This window comes from Lonchura striata, chromosome 3, assembly GCF_050655825.1.
Source record: "Lonchura striata isolate lonStrDom1 chromosome 3, ASM5065582v1, whole genome shotgun sequence".
Classification (NCBI taxonomy): domain Eukaryota; kingdom Metazoa; phylum Chordata; class Aves; order Passeriformes; family Estrildidae; genus Lonchura; species Lonchura striata.
This window is the reverse complement of record NC_140705.1, coordinates 101,895,393-101,910,384: the sequence shown is the minus strand read 5'-3', so window position 1 is coordinate 101,910,384 and position 14,992 is coordinate 101,895,393. Positions and strand designations below refer to the sequence as shown.

The 14,992-nt window shown below is 34.9% G+C and overlaps 1 protein-coding gene across 5 annotated transcripts in view; it reads left to right on the top strand.

The window, feature by feature from the left end:
• Positions 1 to 14,992, top strand: part of UBR2 (ubiquitin protein ligase E3 component n-recognin 2) — a 55,256-nt gene that overhangs the window by 36,698 nt on the left and 3,566 nt on the right. For all 5 annotated transcript variants that reach the window (XM_021547608.4, XM_021547609.4, XM_085575981.1 and 2 more), the window contains 19 exons: positions 23 to 125; positions 819 to 928; positions 1,154 to 1,234; positions 1,995 to 2,176; positions 2,849 to 3,048; positions 3,905 to 3,998; positions 5,545 to 5,706; positions 6,041 to 6,138; positions 6,361 to 6,433; positions 7,241 to 7,389; positions 7,477 to 7,532; positions 7,951 to 8,047; positions 9,958 to 10,025; positions 10,503 to 10,638; positions 11,262 to 11,352; positions 12,158 to 12,288; positions 12,917 to 13,025; positions 13,263 to 13,319; positions 14,818 to 14,895. In XM_021547608.4, the coding sequence (XP_021403283.1) occupies positions 23 to 125; positions 819 to 928; positions 1,154 to 1,234; positions 1,995 to 2,176; positions 2,849 to 3,048; positions 3,905 to 3,998; positions 5,545 to 5,706; positions 6,041 to 6,138; positions 6,361 to 6,433; positions 7,241 to 7,389; positions 7,477 to 7,532; positions 7,951 to 8,047; positions 9,958 to 10,025; positions 10,503 to 10,638; positions 11,262 to 11,352; positions 12,158 to 12,288; positions 12,917 to 13,025; positions 13,263 to 13,319; positions 14,818 to 14,895 (2,075 nt within the window). The remainder of the gene's footprint in view (positions 1 to 22; positions 126 to 818; positions 929 to 1,153; positions 1,235 to 1,994; positions 2,177 to 2,848; positions 3,049 to 3,904; positions 3,999 to 5,544; positions 5,707 to 6,040; positions 6,139 to 6,360; positions 6,434 to 7,240; positions 7,390 to 7,476; positions 7,533 to 7,950; positions 8,048 to 9,957; positions 10,026 to 10,502; positions 10,639 to 11,261; positions 11,353 to 12,157; positions 12,289 to 12,916; positions 13,026 to 13,262; positions 13,320 to 14,817; positions 14,896 to 14,992) is intronic.

Genomic DNA, 14,992 nt, shown 5'->3' with positions numbered 1-14,992 from the left:
AAAATTTGTGATTTTTACTTAGGTTTTGCATTTGATTGGAATGGCACTACAAGAAGAAAAACAACATCTGGAGAATCTCAGTGAGGAGAATGTTGTAACATTTACCTTCACTCAGAAAATATCAAGTATGCCTTTCTTTTCAAATGTATAGCAAATTTGAAATAACTGAAAATACCAGGATCTCATATTTTATTTTTCTGAAACTGCATTTACCAGAAGGGTATATTTATTTATCCATCAAAATGTTATCAACTGCCGATAATGCTTTCTACTCATGTAGATTCTATGATGGTACAATACTAAAGGCATTTTGGAGAGGAGAAATCCAGAAGTTTAATAATTCCCTCCAGATCTGATTCCTAATATCTTTAACATCTTAATAAAGATTGCTGCACATGATCAGATGCAATTGCAAAAATCATAGTTGCGTTCTTAAATAGTCTTTTAATCTTGTCCCTCCTTTGTATTGTCCGACTAATGCCTCTAGTTTTGCTAACACATGAAAGTTCCATTTAAAGTAGTGGGAAATAAAATATTGGAGGTTCCCAAAATGAAAACAGCCAGGGAGCACATACAGTGCATTTCTTTTGTAACAAAATACAGTCATCGAGCAAAACTTTTCAGGATTTGGAAGATATTCATGAAATGATTTGCAGTGGGGGAGTATTAAAAATTACGTATTGTGTCTATTTGTTGAAGAAATTCTTCAGTTGCTGAGCTAGCATTGGGGTTTCTTGTTTTTAATGGTAGTGAGTGATTAATTTGCCAGTAATGGTATAACCAATTCTCATTGTAATTTTTCTCATTTTTTCTCTCAGAACCAGGAGAGGCACCCAATAACTCCCCTAGTATTCTAGCTATGCTAGAAACATTGCAAAATGCATCTCATCTGGAAGTGCACAAGGACATGATCAGATGGATATTGAAGGTAAATATATTATATATAACCACTGAAAATAATGGAAATAAGATTTTTGAAACTTTCCTAATTACATTGGGATGATATCCTTATTTCCCATGTGTATTTGTTGTACCTAGTTTTACTCTTCTGGATTCCAATACTGCACATTGTATAGTCAGGATTATAGTGTATATACAGTTGTATTCTCATGTCCCAAACAAATTAAAGATGTTGTTTTTTTTTTTCTTACAGACATTTAATACTATTAAAAAGCTAAGAGAAAGCTCTTCATCAAGTCCTGTGGCCGAGACAGAAGGAAATATTATGGAGGAGGTAAAAGCAATCTGTAAGAGCTAATCTAGAACAGGTCTGGAGGGTGACTGGCAAAGGACTATATTTCTAATTGTAGCACTAAATCAAACACGGGAAACATTAGTAACTTCTGAACATCTGTCTCACAGTTTATAGGTCAAACTCATTTGTTTGAAGAGCCTATTGGTAAAGTCCTTAAGCTATGTTTCTTTGTTTCATACATTGTAGTCTCCAAATCTTTTGCAATTCTACTCCATAGAATTGTATGCAGTACAGTCACAGCATTAAATGTTTTTGGTGTTCCAGTAATTTTAGACTTCATGGAAAGTTGCTAAAAAAATGGTTCTCTATATATTCTTACCATGCAGGTTGTTCCAGAAAAGCTCTGCCAATGAGTTGTAGCTGGACGTGACATTCTAGGTACTGCACACTGTAGTGCTCCGCTGAGGAATGCAGCTGCTGGGGAGGGAGAGCAGCACCGTAGATGAGACATGTCACTCTCTTACCCTTCTATCCTAGGAGTGCTTAAAGGGAAGAGGAATAAAAAATATAGTTAACGGTTGAGGGGAAGAGGTTTCCCTTCTACATCTGCAGTTCTATCTGGCATTGAACACAAGCTAAGGAAAAGAGGGCACAAAATAACTCTTTGGTAGACTTTACTTTTGTCTTTTATGAGGTTTTCATTGTTTGGAGGTTAGTAGAAATTACACATGGTGGTAGCTAAATTAAATAATCTGTTGTAACAAGACTTCAAAAATGACAGTGAACAATACAATTTCAGAGTTCACGTGATAAAGACAAAGCTGAGAGGAAGCGAAAAGCTGAGATTGCCAGACTGCGCAGGGAAAAGATCATGGCCCAGATGTCTGAGATGCAACGGCACTTCATTAATGAAAACAAAGAACTCTTTCAGCAAACTCTGGAGGAGCTGGATACTTCAACCTCCGGAGTCCATGAAAATAGGTAAAGGCATCTTGTTTAAATTTTTTCTCATTAATGTTTACATGAGATTGTCCTATTGTTACAGCTTTAGAAAGCTCTTTTTTTTCCATCTTGATGGAAAAATATTCGTTAGTTTCTGAGACAAAAAGCCCAGCAGTAAATGAAATGCTTCCCTCCCCATCTCTGTCAGAATTGTGGGATAAATAGAAACATAACCAGGCAAATATTTTTTTGTACAAAATCACCTAGTGAATTATTAATAATGCTGAAGAGACTATGCTATTAAACATAGTAAGCTGGAAATAACTGATTGTATGTCTGTTGAAGATCTGAAAGAAAATCTGTTTGGTAGTTGGAAATACTAATTAGAGAATGCTAATGCTTTTGTGGGGAGGTGGAGAATGTTTTCAAAATTCATATCAGACACTTAAGGGATGGTGATGATGGAGGGCTGCAGATTCGTTTACTGTGTTAAACTGGAGTGGGTTATGCTGTTGGGAGAGTTATAAATTTTTTTTAGAAAATACATACTACTTCTGGGCACATAGGAATTGTTACATAAACACAAAAGCTACTTTTTGTCCGGGAGCATTTATCATAAATTTAAGAAACTCACTAAGCACACGTAAGTCATGATCTGAATGACAATGTTTTTCAAATAATTTGCTCACTAATATTCTTTAAATATTCTAGCCCTGTAATTTCGGATGCAAAACTCACAGCCTTGGGTCCAGAGCAAACCAGAGTAGCTGAACCCAGACAGGTTGTTATGTGTATATTGTGCCAGGAGGAGCAAGAAGTTAAAGTGGGCAGCAGGGCTATGGTCTTGGCAGCATTTATTCAACGATCAACTGTGTTGTCTAAAAATAGAAACAAAATTACTCCAGACCCTGGTAAGTACTGTTCATAGTTGTCTTAAATATTAAAGAGTGTTGGGGTTACTGTGACAACAACATTTTTTCATCTGAGACAGTCACATAGTCTTCTTACATTAACTGTTTGTGAATGGCTTCATTGTAATCAGTGGCAAAACTCCCATATTTTTGGTGAGGTAGAAATATGTGTGCTGAATAATGTAAATCACTGTGAGGCATGAGCTCAGTGTTCTGCCATTCATTTGTGACTAATTATTTATAACTGTTGAAAAAGCCCTGAAAATCAGAAGTGTTTGTTCTTAAACCATGCATGTAACATCAGAGGTAGGAGGTCTTAATGTAGTTCTTTAAAAGCAGGAGATGTACATTTTCTTCCTCTCAGTTATATCATCTGAAATGCCTCTTAGTGATGATAAAAAAATCTTGGATTTAGGCACTTTGTGAAACAGATCAGTGAGCAAGGGCATTGTTACAAAGGTTTCTCTAGGTTCTGTATATGTAAACAGATAAGAGTGTTTGCACTGAATTTTTTGCACTCTCACTCTGAAGATCAATGTCCTTGAACTCATTGTTTGATGGTGCTGAACCACCAACACTGCAGGTTGATCCTGGGGACTTGTACCAGGGCCCAACACCTCTGAAAGCTTGGTTTGAAGCCTTTAAGTACAGTGCTACACTCAATACACTCAAACCAAAGTAAAGTGATACTTTTAAATAATTTAAACAGTATAGGCTGTTACAGATTATTAATGTGTTTTGTGCTTCATCATAATAAAGTTAAATAATAATGCAAATGTGGCAACATTAATCTGCCATCAAGTCTTTTATAAATGTTTATTTCAAAGTTGTTTGGTTTCTTTTCTTTTAAATACAGAAAAGTATGACCCCTTATTCATGCACCCAGATCTGTCCTGTGGAACACACACGGGTAGCTGTGGACATATTATGCATGCTCATTGTTGGCAAAGGTAAAAGGCTATATTTAAGTTTTTAGTTCAAATAACATGTTATATTATCAGTTTGTCTAATGGCACTAATTTTAATGGCAAAATTCCTAACACACAGTAAACTTGAAAAGGAATTTCAGGAAGTGATTAAAACAGCTTTCTGCTGGAAAAAAGGGAGTAGAAATCAAATGCTGTAAACATACTCAAAATAATTTTCATTTACTGTCATCTTGGTAAAGAAGAGTCCAAAGCTATGCATGGCAGCTTTCATTCCCTTTCCTTGTCTATCCTGATGCATAATTCTCTGTGGTGCATGTGTATCTGGAGCTCAGATTTTTTGGGGTTTTTTTGCAGTTCACTGCTAGGCCCACTTTTGCTGCTTCTTCTTCTCTTTACTGAGGTTTTAAATGTCAATGCATCCCTTGCACTCTTAATTCCTCCAACAGATTTAATTTGAAGTAGAAACATCAATGACCTAGTTAATCTTCAACAAAAACTCAATTTTATCCTTTGTTTCCCAGCATTTTAATAAAGCCTTTTGCAGTTATTTTTTATTCTTTGATTTTGGAGTCATATAAATATGCTTAGTGCTGTGTGGTGCTAATGCCACATGACAAATTCAAACCATTCATGCTTCTGACTTTGATTAAGCCCTTGCTTTGCTCCTTAGCATGGCTTCTGAAGGGCCTAATTTCAGATTCTGCCTTGTGTATGAAGAGTGTTAGGAGCTCCCAGAGACTCTGTGGCTATTACCACACACAGGTTTCATTTGTGGTCTTTGATGTCACTGCTCACTGAAGATAGGTTTTTAATCTTCTTGTATAGCTAGTGTACAGTCTTTTGTGGTTACCATAATCTCCTGGAAATGCTCTTAGGTGCCTGTATTCAGATAATTTTGGGTCATCACTGGGCATGCTTTAAACCACATCAGAGGCTTCTGGAATAGTGGTTACATTTAGCAAAGCAGTGAATTCAGTTGCTTTTTCATAGAGGGTTCAGCCAACAGTTTTTTTGGCTGCTGCTGTTTTGGTTGTGACCTGTAGTAGAAAACACCCAAGGATAATGCTCATGGTATCTTCTTAAAAAAATTATGTAAAAATGAGTTGGGTTCTATGGCTTAGTTTGCATTTTTTTATTGGTTTTGTTTCTTTGTTTCTTAGTGTTTTTTGTTTATTTGGAGGCCTTTGTTTGCCTGTGGTGTTTTGTTTTCTTTGGTGTTTTTTTTTGTTTATTGGTTTGCTTTGGTTTTATGCTTTGGTTTTATGCTTTGGTTTTATGCTTTGGCTTTTTTAATGCTTCAACTTCTCTCTGCTTCATGCACTTTTTTCCTAAATGTACAGTTCAGACTTAACCATGAATTTAACATCCCAGTGAACTTCTGCACTTTAGGGTAGATTTTGGCAGCCGAAAGCACTAATACTTTATCACACAGAGCGTAGAGGTTTTTCTTTCTGATAATAATCTTACCTATATTTAAGGAAAGGCAAAACTGTGTCTTCCTGAGAATATTTTAATTTCTATGTTCAAGTAATAATAATTTGCCACTAATGTCTTCTCTTTTTTAAAGGTATTTTGATGCAGTCCAAGCAAAAGAGCAACGAAGACAGCAAAGATTACGAGTACACACAAGTTACGATGTAGAAAATGGTGAATTCCTTTGCCCACTTTGTGAATGCTTGAGCAACACTGTTATTCCTCTGCTTCCTCCACCAAGGGTTTTGTTTAACAGGTCAGTTTGGTTTATAAATGTCCTCAATAAGTGTAAGAAAACAAGATGCCAAACTAGTTACACCCCAGAAGACCTTCCTGAATGTTTGTTGTCTTCTGTTCTGATAAACTTGAGTGGATTACTTGTCTTCATATTTTGGTTTTTAGATTTTACTTTGTTATTGTATATTAGGAAAGCATAGGACCTGCAGAAAAAGAACTGAATGTAGAAAAATGCACGAACAGCAGAGAAAAAGCCCATTGAGAAACAGATTAATGATGTTGGAATGCTTATGAAATACTAATTCTGTCTTACAGATTGTTTTAACACTTTTTTGGGGATTTTTTTTTGACAGGTTAGACTTTTCAAGCCAACCAAACCTAACTCAGTGGATCAAAACAGTATCCCAGCAAGTAAAAGCCCTGCATTTACTACGAAATGAAGACTGTGCAAGTAAGTCTGAGGAAATCTTGTGAAAAAGATACATTCATGGAAAAGACCAAGCACTTTGCTTCTGCCACAATGGAGTCTAAAGATGATGGCATAAGTGGCAAGATCAGCTTGGGATTTCAGTTTCTAGTGATGGAATTTCAGATTCTACTTCTATAGCTTTCTATAATGTAGAAATTACATATGGGTAAATAATCAGTGATTTATTACTTTTTGTTTGTACAGGCCATTCTGGTCATTCAGAAAAAATGGATCAGCTACAATTACCTGAAGGATTTAGACCTAATTTCAAACTGAAGTATGTATTTACATATTAATATATCATTAAAAATTAATCATGAAATCATAACATGAAAATAGAATGCAACTTCTGTGCTAGAAGGTCTCAATAATTAGGGCAAATTACGAATTTTGCTTTAATTTAAAAAGTTAATATTATTATGATGATGACATTGAAGTCCATCCCAGAAGTCCTAAGTAATTCAGTAGAATTTCAATAGTGAATGTGCTAAGTCGTTGTGCAGAAACATGCTGCAGTTATATAATTACAGCATGAAGATTAAGTTTTGTACTGCTTGTAGCTGGATGAAGGATTCATCATTATAGCCAGCACAACATGTAAAACATGAAGGAAGACTATGAAATTGAGAGAATGTTAATATGTAATTTCATCTGTAAAGGTGTATTTACATTTGGTTCCACACTCTCTTCACTTCAAGGGAACGTAACAAAACTTGTTACATGGTGCACACACTGGTCTGCCAGCAGCACACGAAATGCAAGACTCTTATACCAGCTGATGAAAGATTTAGCTTTCAGTCACACACGTTTCTTGTAATGTAGCCTTGACCTTATTGTCTTTGAAGACTAGATAGTATTAACACTAAAAATGAGATTGGTTCTAAACAAAAAATCAAATAATAACTAGGGATCTGTCAGAAAAAAATGAGGTTACAGAGTACCAGATCCAAAGAAGGATATTGGAGTTGTCACTTAAATTTTAAAACTCCGATTGCTCATCTGTGGGATGAATGCTTATCATTAGAGGTACTATGCTGCCAATGGAGGAAAGAATGAATTAGTAATACTGTTTTGTTTGTTTCAGGAATCCTTATTCTGAGAGCATAAAAGAGATGCTGACAACTTTTGGTACAGCAACTTACAAAGTAGGCTTGAAGGTCCATCCAAATGAGGAAGACCCGCGTGTACCTATCATGTGCTGGGGCAGCTGTGCTTACACAATACAGACTATAGGTACTGATCTGTTCATTTGACTCCTTTGTAGGAGATTTTCAGAATCTGGTTAAACTCACAACATTAATTTTGTTTTCTTTTTTCCAGAACGAATTTTAGCTGATGAAGATAAGCCATTATTTGGTCATTTACCTTGTCGACAGGTAAGGAACAAGTAGCAATTCCTCTCTGAATTGGTGGAAAAAAGAGGGACTTCTACTTCATCAGTGACTACATTTTAAGTTATGGTTATTGGATAGTTTTATTTGTTGGACCCTATTTTTTAGTTGATCTGTATCTGATCAGTGAACTATTTTAAAACCACATCTAGCCAAACTGTTACTTTTTTTCCTATAAACACATAATTTATTAAGGCTGCAGTTGCTCATGGTAACAGTCAAAATAAGAATGCCAAAAGGAACTTGCATATTTGCATTAACATAAGTATCTGTCATATACTTACACAATCAAACTGCCCCCATAAACTGCAGTTGAGAGGCCTGAAAAAAAATGCTGTTAAGTCAAAAGACCTTTTCATGTTGAGGAACTTCATTAACTGTGACAGTCTCTTTATTTTTACAGGATGACTGCCTTACGTCATTAACAAGATTTGCAGCAGCTCACTGGACAGTTTCATCTCTTTCAGCAGTACAGGGTCACTTTTGTACTCTATTAGCATGTAAGTTTGCCACTTTATACTTTTTTTTTTGTGAAGAAATATATGAGTGCTTTCAGAATGACTGTTAGTACTAATTAGAAGAAGATTATTTTATGTAGTAGTATTAAGTAATAAACCAAGAGCTGCTATTTCCACCTGTATGTGTTGTGTCAAGAAAAAAGATATTCTTTTGGACTGTAGCTCCAAGAGAAGCATGGATATTTTGCTGTTATGGAGTTCTATTGATTCTTCATTAGCAAAAGATACTTAGAGCAAATGAGAAGGAAATGTGGTCCTTCACAAAAATAATCCATTGGACTTTTAAACATGGAGAAATTAAGATTAATGTAGTGTGGAAAGGGTATTTGCAGAAATCTGTAATATATCTGCAAACTTTTCTCTCTTTGACACATACTGTCATATGTTAATTGAGAGTTTTAATGAGAACAGCCAAAATGTTCCAAGCTTGAAGCATTAGTAGATATAGATGAAAAGTCTGAAGTTCAGCCTAATGAAGTAATTGCCCATGAGAGGACAGTTCTGAATGGGTATTATAAAATGGGATAACTTTAATATCTCCAGTCAGTAGAGCAGAGAAACTTTTAAAATGCATTGATATAGTGAAATTACTAGTAGATGGGTACCAGCTACTTCAGGAAACAGTTGTTAGCTTTATGGGGAAAAACGTAATTGACAGTTTGTAGCAGTAATGGTTGAGCTGTTTTCTATGTGAAGCAGAAGAGAAAATGCTGCTGTTTGGTGGGAACTTTGCAATATATGGTGTTCTGAGTGTTTTGGGTTTTCTTGAAAACTTGAATCAATATTTCTTCAAAGCTCTTCTACCTTCCAACTGACATAAGCAACTGTACTGCTTTTATTTTTAGGAAGGAAAAGTTTCTGCTATTTTGTTTTTTTAGGCTAGGAATAGTGAAAATGATGATCTGTCTATATTCCATAAACAATACATAAAGATGACTTATTGAAAATAAGTTCAGTTTTGGAAGTCCCTTGCTCTGGTCATGTTTTTGATACAGACATTTTTCACACTTTTGAGTTGAGTTCTGTGGCTGTATGCTGACAAAAAGAAAAGCATTTGAAATCTGAGTCGTGGCAAAATGTTTGCTAATAGAAATAGCTTCCAACTGTCACATGTCTTCAGCTCTCAATTTTTTGGCCAGCAAGGCAGCACTCTTCAACTGAAGTATTTTTAAGTTGTCATGATGAGACTATTTTTTAATCTAGTAGTGTTTTTAAACTTGGCAGCTTAATACTTACAGCTGCATTCTAAAATATACCCAGAGCTGTAGCTTTATAACAAATCAGACTTTACTGCTTGGAGTAAAGAAGTAAGCAACTGTTCCTTGATTGTTACTTAAAATATCTTGTAACATTTTTCAAAACACTGAATTTTATGTTTGCTTTTAGATGAAGGTGCTTGGAATTCATTAAGTGTGTGAATTTTTATTGTCAGCTGGAGTGCTTTGGTTAATACTTCAAGGTTATTGTAAAGACTACACAGAGAGACCAACACCTAGCTCTACCTTAATTAGAGATAAAGTGATAAATTGAAAATACTATAGCCATGATTTTTTGAGTCAGTAAGGCAAATGATTTATGTAAGGCACGTTCAGGCAGTTTTCTGAAGTTAAGCAAATTGCAGAAGTTTTATTTGAGCAGCTGTCCAAGAGACAACCATCAGTGTTTCTGTTTAGTCACTATTGCTTTGTTTAATAAAGAAGGCAAGACTCTTTTCCAATAATGCTGAACAGCTCTTGCTTGAATTGATTCTGGCCAAAACAGGTACATTTGTATTTTAAGTTCTTTAGGCATGTAAATGAAGGAGATGGCTCTCATTTTTTAAGTGAAGTACACTAAAATATTTTAATATATAAATGTTCGATTAATATTTTTTTCCTCTCCAAAATACTTAGCACTGGTGCCTAATGAAAAAAATGGGAATCTTCCTTGCATACTTGATATTGACATGTTTCATTTATTGGTAAGTATTTTCTAATATATATTAATAATGTTTCGATCCAGTAAGCACTACATAAAAACTATTGAAAACTTTCTCTTTAGTTAGGAGCCTTTCAAAATATCAGGTTTTAGTATCACTACTTAATACACTTTGAAGACTTTTAAAATTTAATAAAAGTATTCTTAATAAAAGTCTTAAATTAAAAGTATTCTTTTCTATAAATCAAAAGTGAGACATAATGCATACTCTGTCTATTAGAAACCCCAAAATACATGAAAACCAATCCCCCAACAAAACAACAAACTCAAAAAACTAAAGAGATTCAGAACTTTCCTGAGAGATAATTGTTGTTCTCTTAAATAATGTCTGTGTAATTAGCTTAAAAATTAGCCTTATGTAGTATGCTGCCTCCAAGGGGTGTAGTTGCAGCATGGGCAGAGAAAAGGGGAAGATTCAAAAGGAAAAGGAATATACCAACTTCCTTGTTTTCTTTCACAGGTAAGCTTGGTGCTCTCTTTCCCTGCCATACATTGTCAGGATTTTTCAGGGCTTAGTCTTGGCACTGGAGATCTTCACCTGTTTCATCTTGTCACTATGGCACACATAATACAAATTTTACTTACCTCATCAACAGGTAATGCCACTTTATCTCAACTTCTATTGAAACAATTCCTCCAGTCTTTACTCAGGAAAAAGCTATGGTGCAGCTGGTAAATGTGTGCAGTTTACATTTAGAAGATAGAATTGTTGGTGCTGTCTTTGAGCCCACAAGGAGTATTGGTAAATTGTACTCATCAATGTTCAGTCACGCTGTCTTTATTGCTCTACTCTGGGAGTTTTGTGGAGCGTAGCTATTAATGAATCCTGGCTTTCCAGCTGCCGTAGCAGCACCTGAACGGTTTATTGCAGGCTTGGCTTAGGCATTGCCTGATGAATGAGTTGCAGTTAGCAAAATAAGAAATTAATATATCTCCTGGCTAGAGGAGCTGGATAAGGGGTTGTTTGCAAAAAGCAAGGAACTCCAAGCAAGCATGTCAAGAAGCCAAACCAACTGAATAACTAAACCAGGACCTCATTGGAGCTGACAATGGCACAAACTTACCAGATAAGATGTGCAGCAGAAAACTGCTGTCCAGTGCATCATATTCTGTCTCAGTGGAATAGTTTGGGCATTCTTATCAGAACTTGAAAAAATACATTCTTTTATATAAACATGTATATATGAAACAATTTGTTAACTACTTATTTCTTCTTCAGAAGAGAATGGCATGGACCAAGAAAACACTAACAGTGAAGAGGAAGTAGCTGTGCTTACACTGTATAAATTTCTTTGCCAGTGTACAGGAAGGTAAAACCATGATCTTTTGATAAAATTTTATGTTATTTTTCTCCCTCCTGAACTGAACATTAACTATTATTAACTGAACTATTAACTACTGACTGAATTCTATATATTAGTGCTGTCAAAGACACTTGTAACTTAGGAACTCTTACATCTTATTTCTAATCCAGCACTTCTCGATTCATTTGAGTAACTATTCCTGCAAATTCATCTGTGATCAGAAAGATAACTGCTCATGAGGATTGTGTTTGGAAACAATTTTTTTTGTAGTCAGTTTGCAGAATGTGGAATTTGCAGTGTCTGAGTACAGTTAGGATAGGAATGGCTTTGAATGGAAAGCAAGTAGGTTTTAGGTGAAATTAGGTGTTGGGAAGAAGTTGTTTCCTGTAAGGGCGGTGAGGCACTGGCACAGGTTGCCCAGAGAAGTTGTAGATGCTCCATCCCTGGCAGCGTTCAAGGCCAAGTTGGATGGAGCTCAGAGCAACCTAGTCCAGTGGAAGGTGTCCCTGCCCATGGCAGGGGGATTGGAATGAGATGGTCTGTAAAGTCCCTTCCAACCCAAACCATTCTGTGATCTGAAATGGTTATGCAAAATTCTCCTTAAATTACCGTCCCAGTTGGTTATTTTTTTATGAATCTCTAGTTTGTTATTTTTCCTGGAGTTTGCTTTGAAAATAAACACTTTCTAGAATGATTGTTTCAGCTAAAGTCAGTAATTCAGTATGAAGTGTGACTGAAGACTTACTAAATATAGCTCTCAAACTGAAATGATTAAATAAAAGCAAGCTTTTTTTTGTTGTATTCTCTTAAGTGCCTTGAAAGAAATTTCCTCAGGCTGGCACCTGTGGAGGAATCTAAAAGCTGGAATCATGCCTTTTCTGAGATGTTCTGCTTTGTTTTTTCATTACTTAAATGGAGTCCCAGCACCCTCAGAAATTCAAGGTATTGTTTGTTCTGTATTAAATCAGTGTTCAAGACATAAGCATTAGTGGTCAAAATAAATTACATTTAAAGTCTCCTCTGAAGAAGCTGATTGAATGGATGTGGGCTTGTTACCAGTGCAGCACCATGTCAGCATAATGAAAAAGGCAAAAGTTGTTTTCAAAATGTATTTTTAATATAGAGGTAAATGCCATTCTAGATTACTTAAAACAGTGATTGATTCCATTCTGTTAATAAGGGAAATTTTGATTGTTTCAAAACTCTTATGGATTGCTGTTTTCAAATGAGACCTGCTTTTGCTTGCATTGATTTCATTCAATCAGCATCTGCTAATAATTAATATTAAGGCCAGGTAGGATGGGGCTTTGAGCAGCCTGGTCTAGTGCAGGGTTTTTCCCCCATGGCAGGGAGGTTGTAATGAGATTTACTTTAAGGTACCCTTCAATCCAAACCATTCTATTGTATCTCTGTAAATTCACTATATTACACCCCAGATAATCAATGTTGGTAACATTCTATACTGCCCTCCACATATGGCATATGTAGGGTAGAATGTAAATCTGAAGATGGTCATAATAAACTTTGTAAATACGAAGTTATGAGAATTACACCTTTTTTTGTTTTTCAGTAAATGGAGCAAACCAGTTTGAACACTTATGTAGCTATCTTTCCTTGCCAAACAACCTCACTTGCCTTTTTCAAGAAAACAGTGAGATTCTGAACACATTAATAGAAAGGTGAGTTGTGTTTTTGTGCTTAGTTTTAATATAATAAAGAATCTGCACAAGATAGTAGTGTAAGTATTCTCCCAGGAATACCTTTGGAAGTGAATCAGATTTTGAAAAGTGTTTATGAAAGTGTTTTGAGATAAATCATTGTGGTTGTAGTGGTTTTTAATAGATGTACCTTGGATTTTTTGCTTATTTGTATTTCTGTCATTTATTGAAGCTAAAAGCCAGTTTTTTTTCTTGTAGTTGGTGCAATAACAATGAAGTAAAAAGATATCTGGAAGGCAAGAGACATGCTATCAGGTAAACATAAAAAGATTTTAATCAGAGATGGGGAAAATCTTCAATTCTGCAGCTTTCTCCAAATACTTTTTCTAATGGGTGTTTATAATAACAGAATATCTGTTCTGCTTTATTGAATAATAAAGATATTAGGGAAGAAGTGATTTTTTTAATATTGTAAGGAAAGGAAATATTGCTAAAATGAGCAGATTTTTAAGTCAAAGTTTAGTAGTGGGGTTTTATTTAGACTGATGTGCAGGAATTCGAAGTCATAAAATTGCATCTCATGTTTCCTAGTACTTTGTACCTTCTGATGCAAAAATAATGATGTTGCTAAAAGATATAACCTTTCTTTAAAAATACTAGGCATTGAAGACCTTTTTAAATTGTCTTTTTAAAGAATCCAGTTCCTTCAGTAAAGCCAATGCCGAATCAGTTGCTGAAAAGGAAATCAGCTTTTCATACATTTGTTCTTGCTGCACAATTACTTGGAATTCAGAATGCATTTAATACTTAGTGGGTGTAGAAAAGCATTTAGGGTGTTGTTCTTTCTGAAGGCTGGGTAAAAATAGTTGCTAACAATTATCCTAATAATTAGAAATCAATGTCAAGTTCACAGTGCTGTCATTAAAAACATATCCCTGCTTTTTCATCTCCTGTGCTAAATACATAGTCAATCTTTTAAAATTATGCATACAATAAGGCCGTGATAAAAATAAAAATTAATCACTTCATCTGTAAAACACCAGACTATTAACAGAATTTATTACACAGTAAGAGTATTCTGGTTGTGTAATTGATTTCTTGCCACATGTGATGGGATCTTTTCCATGTTTTCCTTTTGCTGATTCTTACCTGCTCTTCCCAAGCTTATGTCTAACTTGACAGTGATGATTTCTTTTTCCTCTCAGCATGTCCTTGTACATTGCTTCTGTTACAAACTTCTGTTTGCATTTCACAGTCTAATTTGTATTATTCCTAGAATTGAAGATTATTAGAATTTTGTGTATAGTATCTGTTAGTTTTAAATATATTTCAAATATGTAATATTTTATATTAAATAGGTCCTTTTCTTGGCATGCATATTTCTTTATCTTCAGGATAGAAGTTCCCTAAACTTGAAAGTTGGACTATTTTCCATTCAATATTAGTGACAAAAATAAAATACAAACTAACTTATACAGGAGAGAAAAAATATTTCTTTAAATTTATAGTGACATCATAATTAGGTTTGCTAAAAGCATACATAAAAATGACATGTATTTTCCACCTCTGAATTTTCTCAAATTCATAAAAAACAACACTAAGGAAAGGGGAGGTGGTTTATTTGAGAGATGTATTGTGTTTATCTTTTTATGTGCTACCATTTTACTCAAAGAATAGCAGAAAAGAGGGAAACTTTAAAAAATTAATTACTCACAGATGTTGTTTAGATGAGTCAGGAAAACATGAATGAGTTTGAAGTTGCTTGTGTATTATTCACTGAAATATGAGTGCTGATTTGATTGCTTTATTCTAGCTATGCAAGAGAATCCAACAAATTAATAGACCTTCCGGACGACTACAGCTGCCTCATTAACCAAGCATCCAATTTCTCGTAAGTTGTATGCAATTACAGTGAGCACCTCAAAGTCTATTGCTTCTTTCATCGGCTGGGAAACCTTTAACCTGAAAGTCTCAGGAAGTTGTGTATG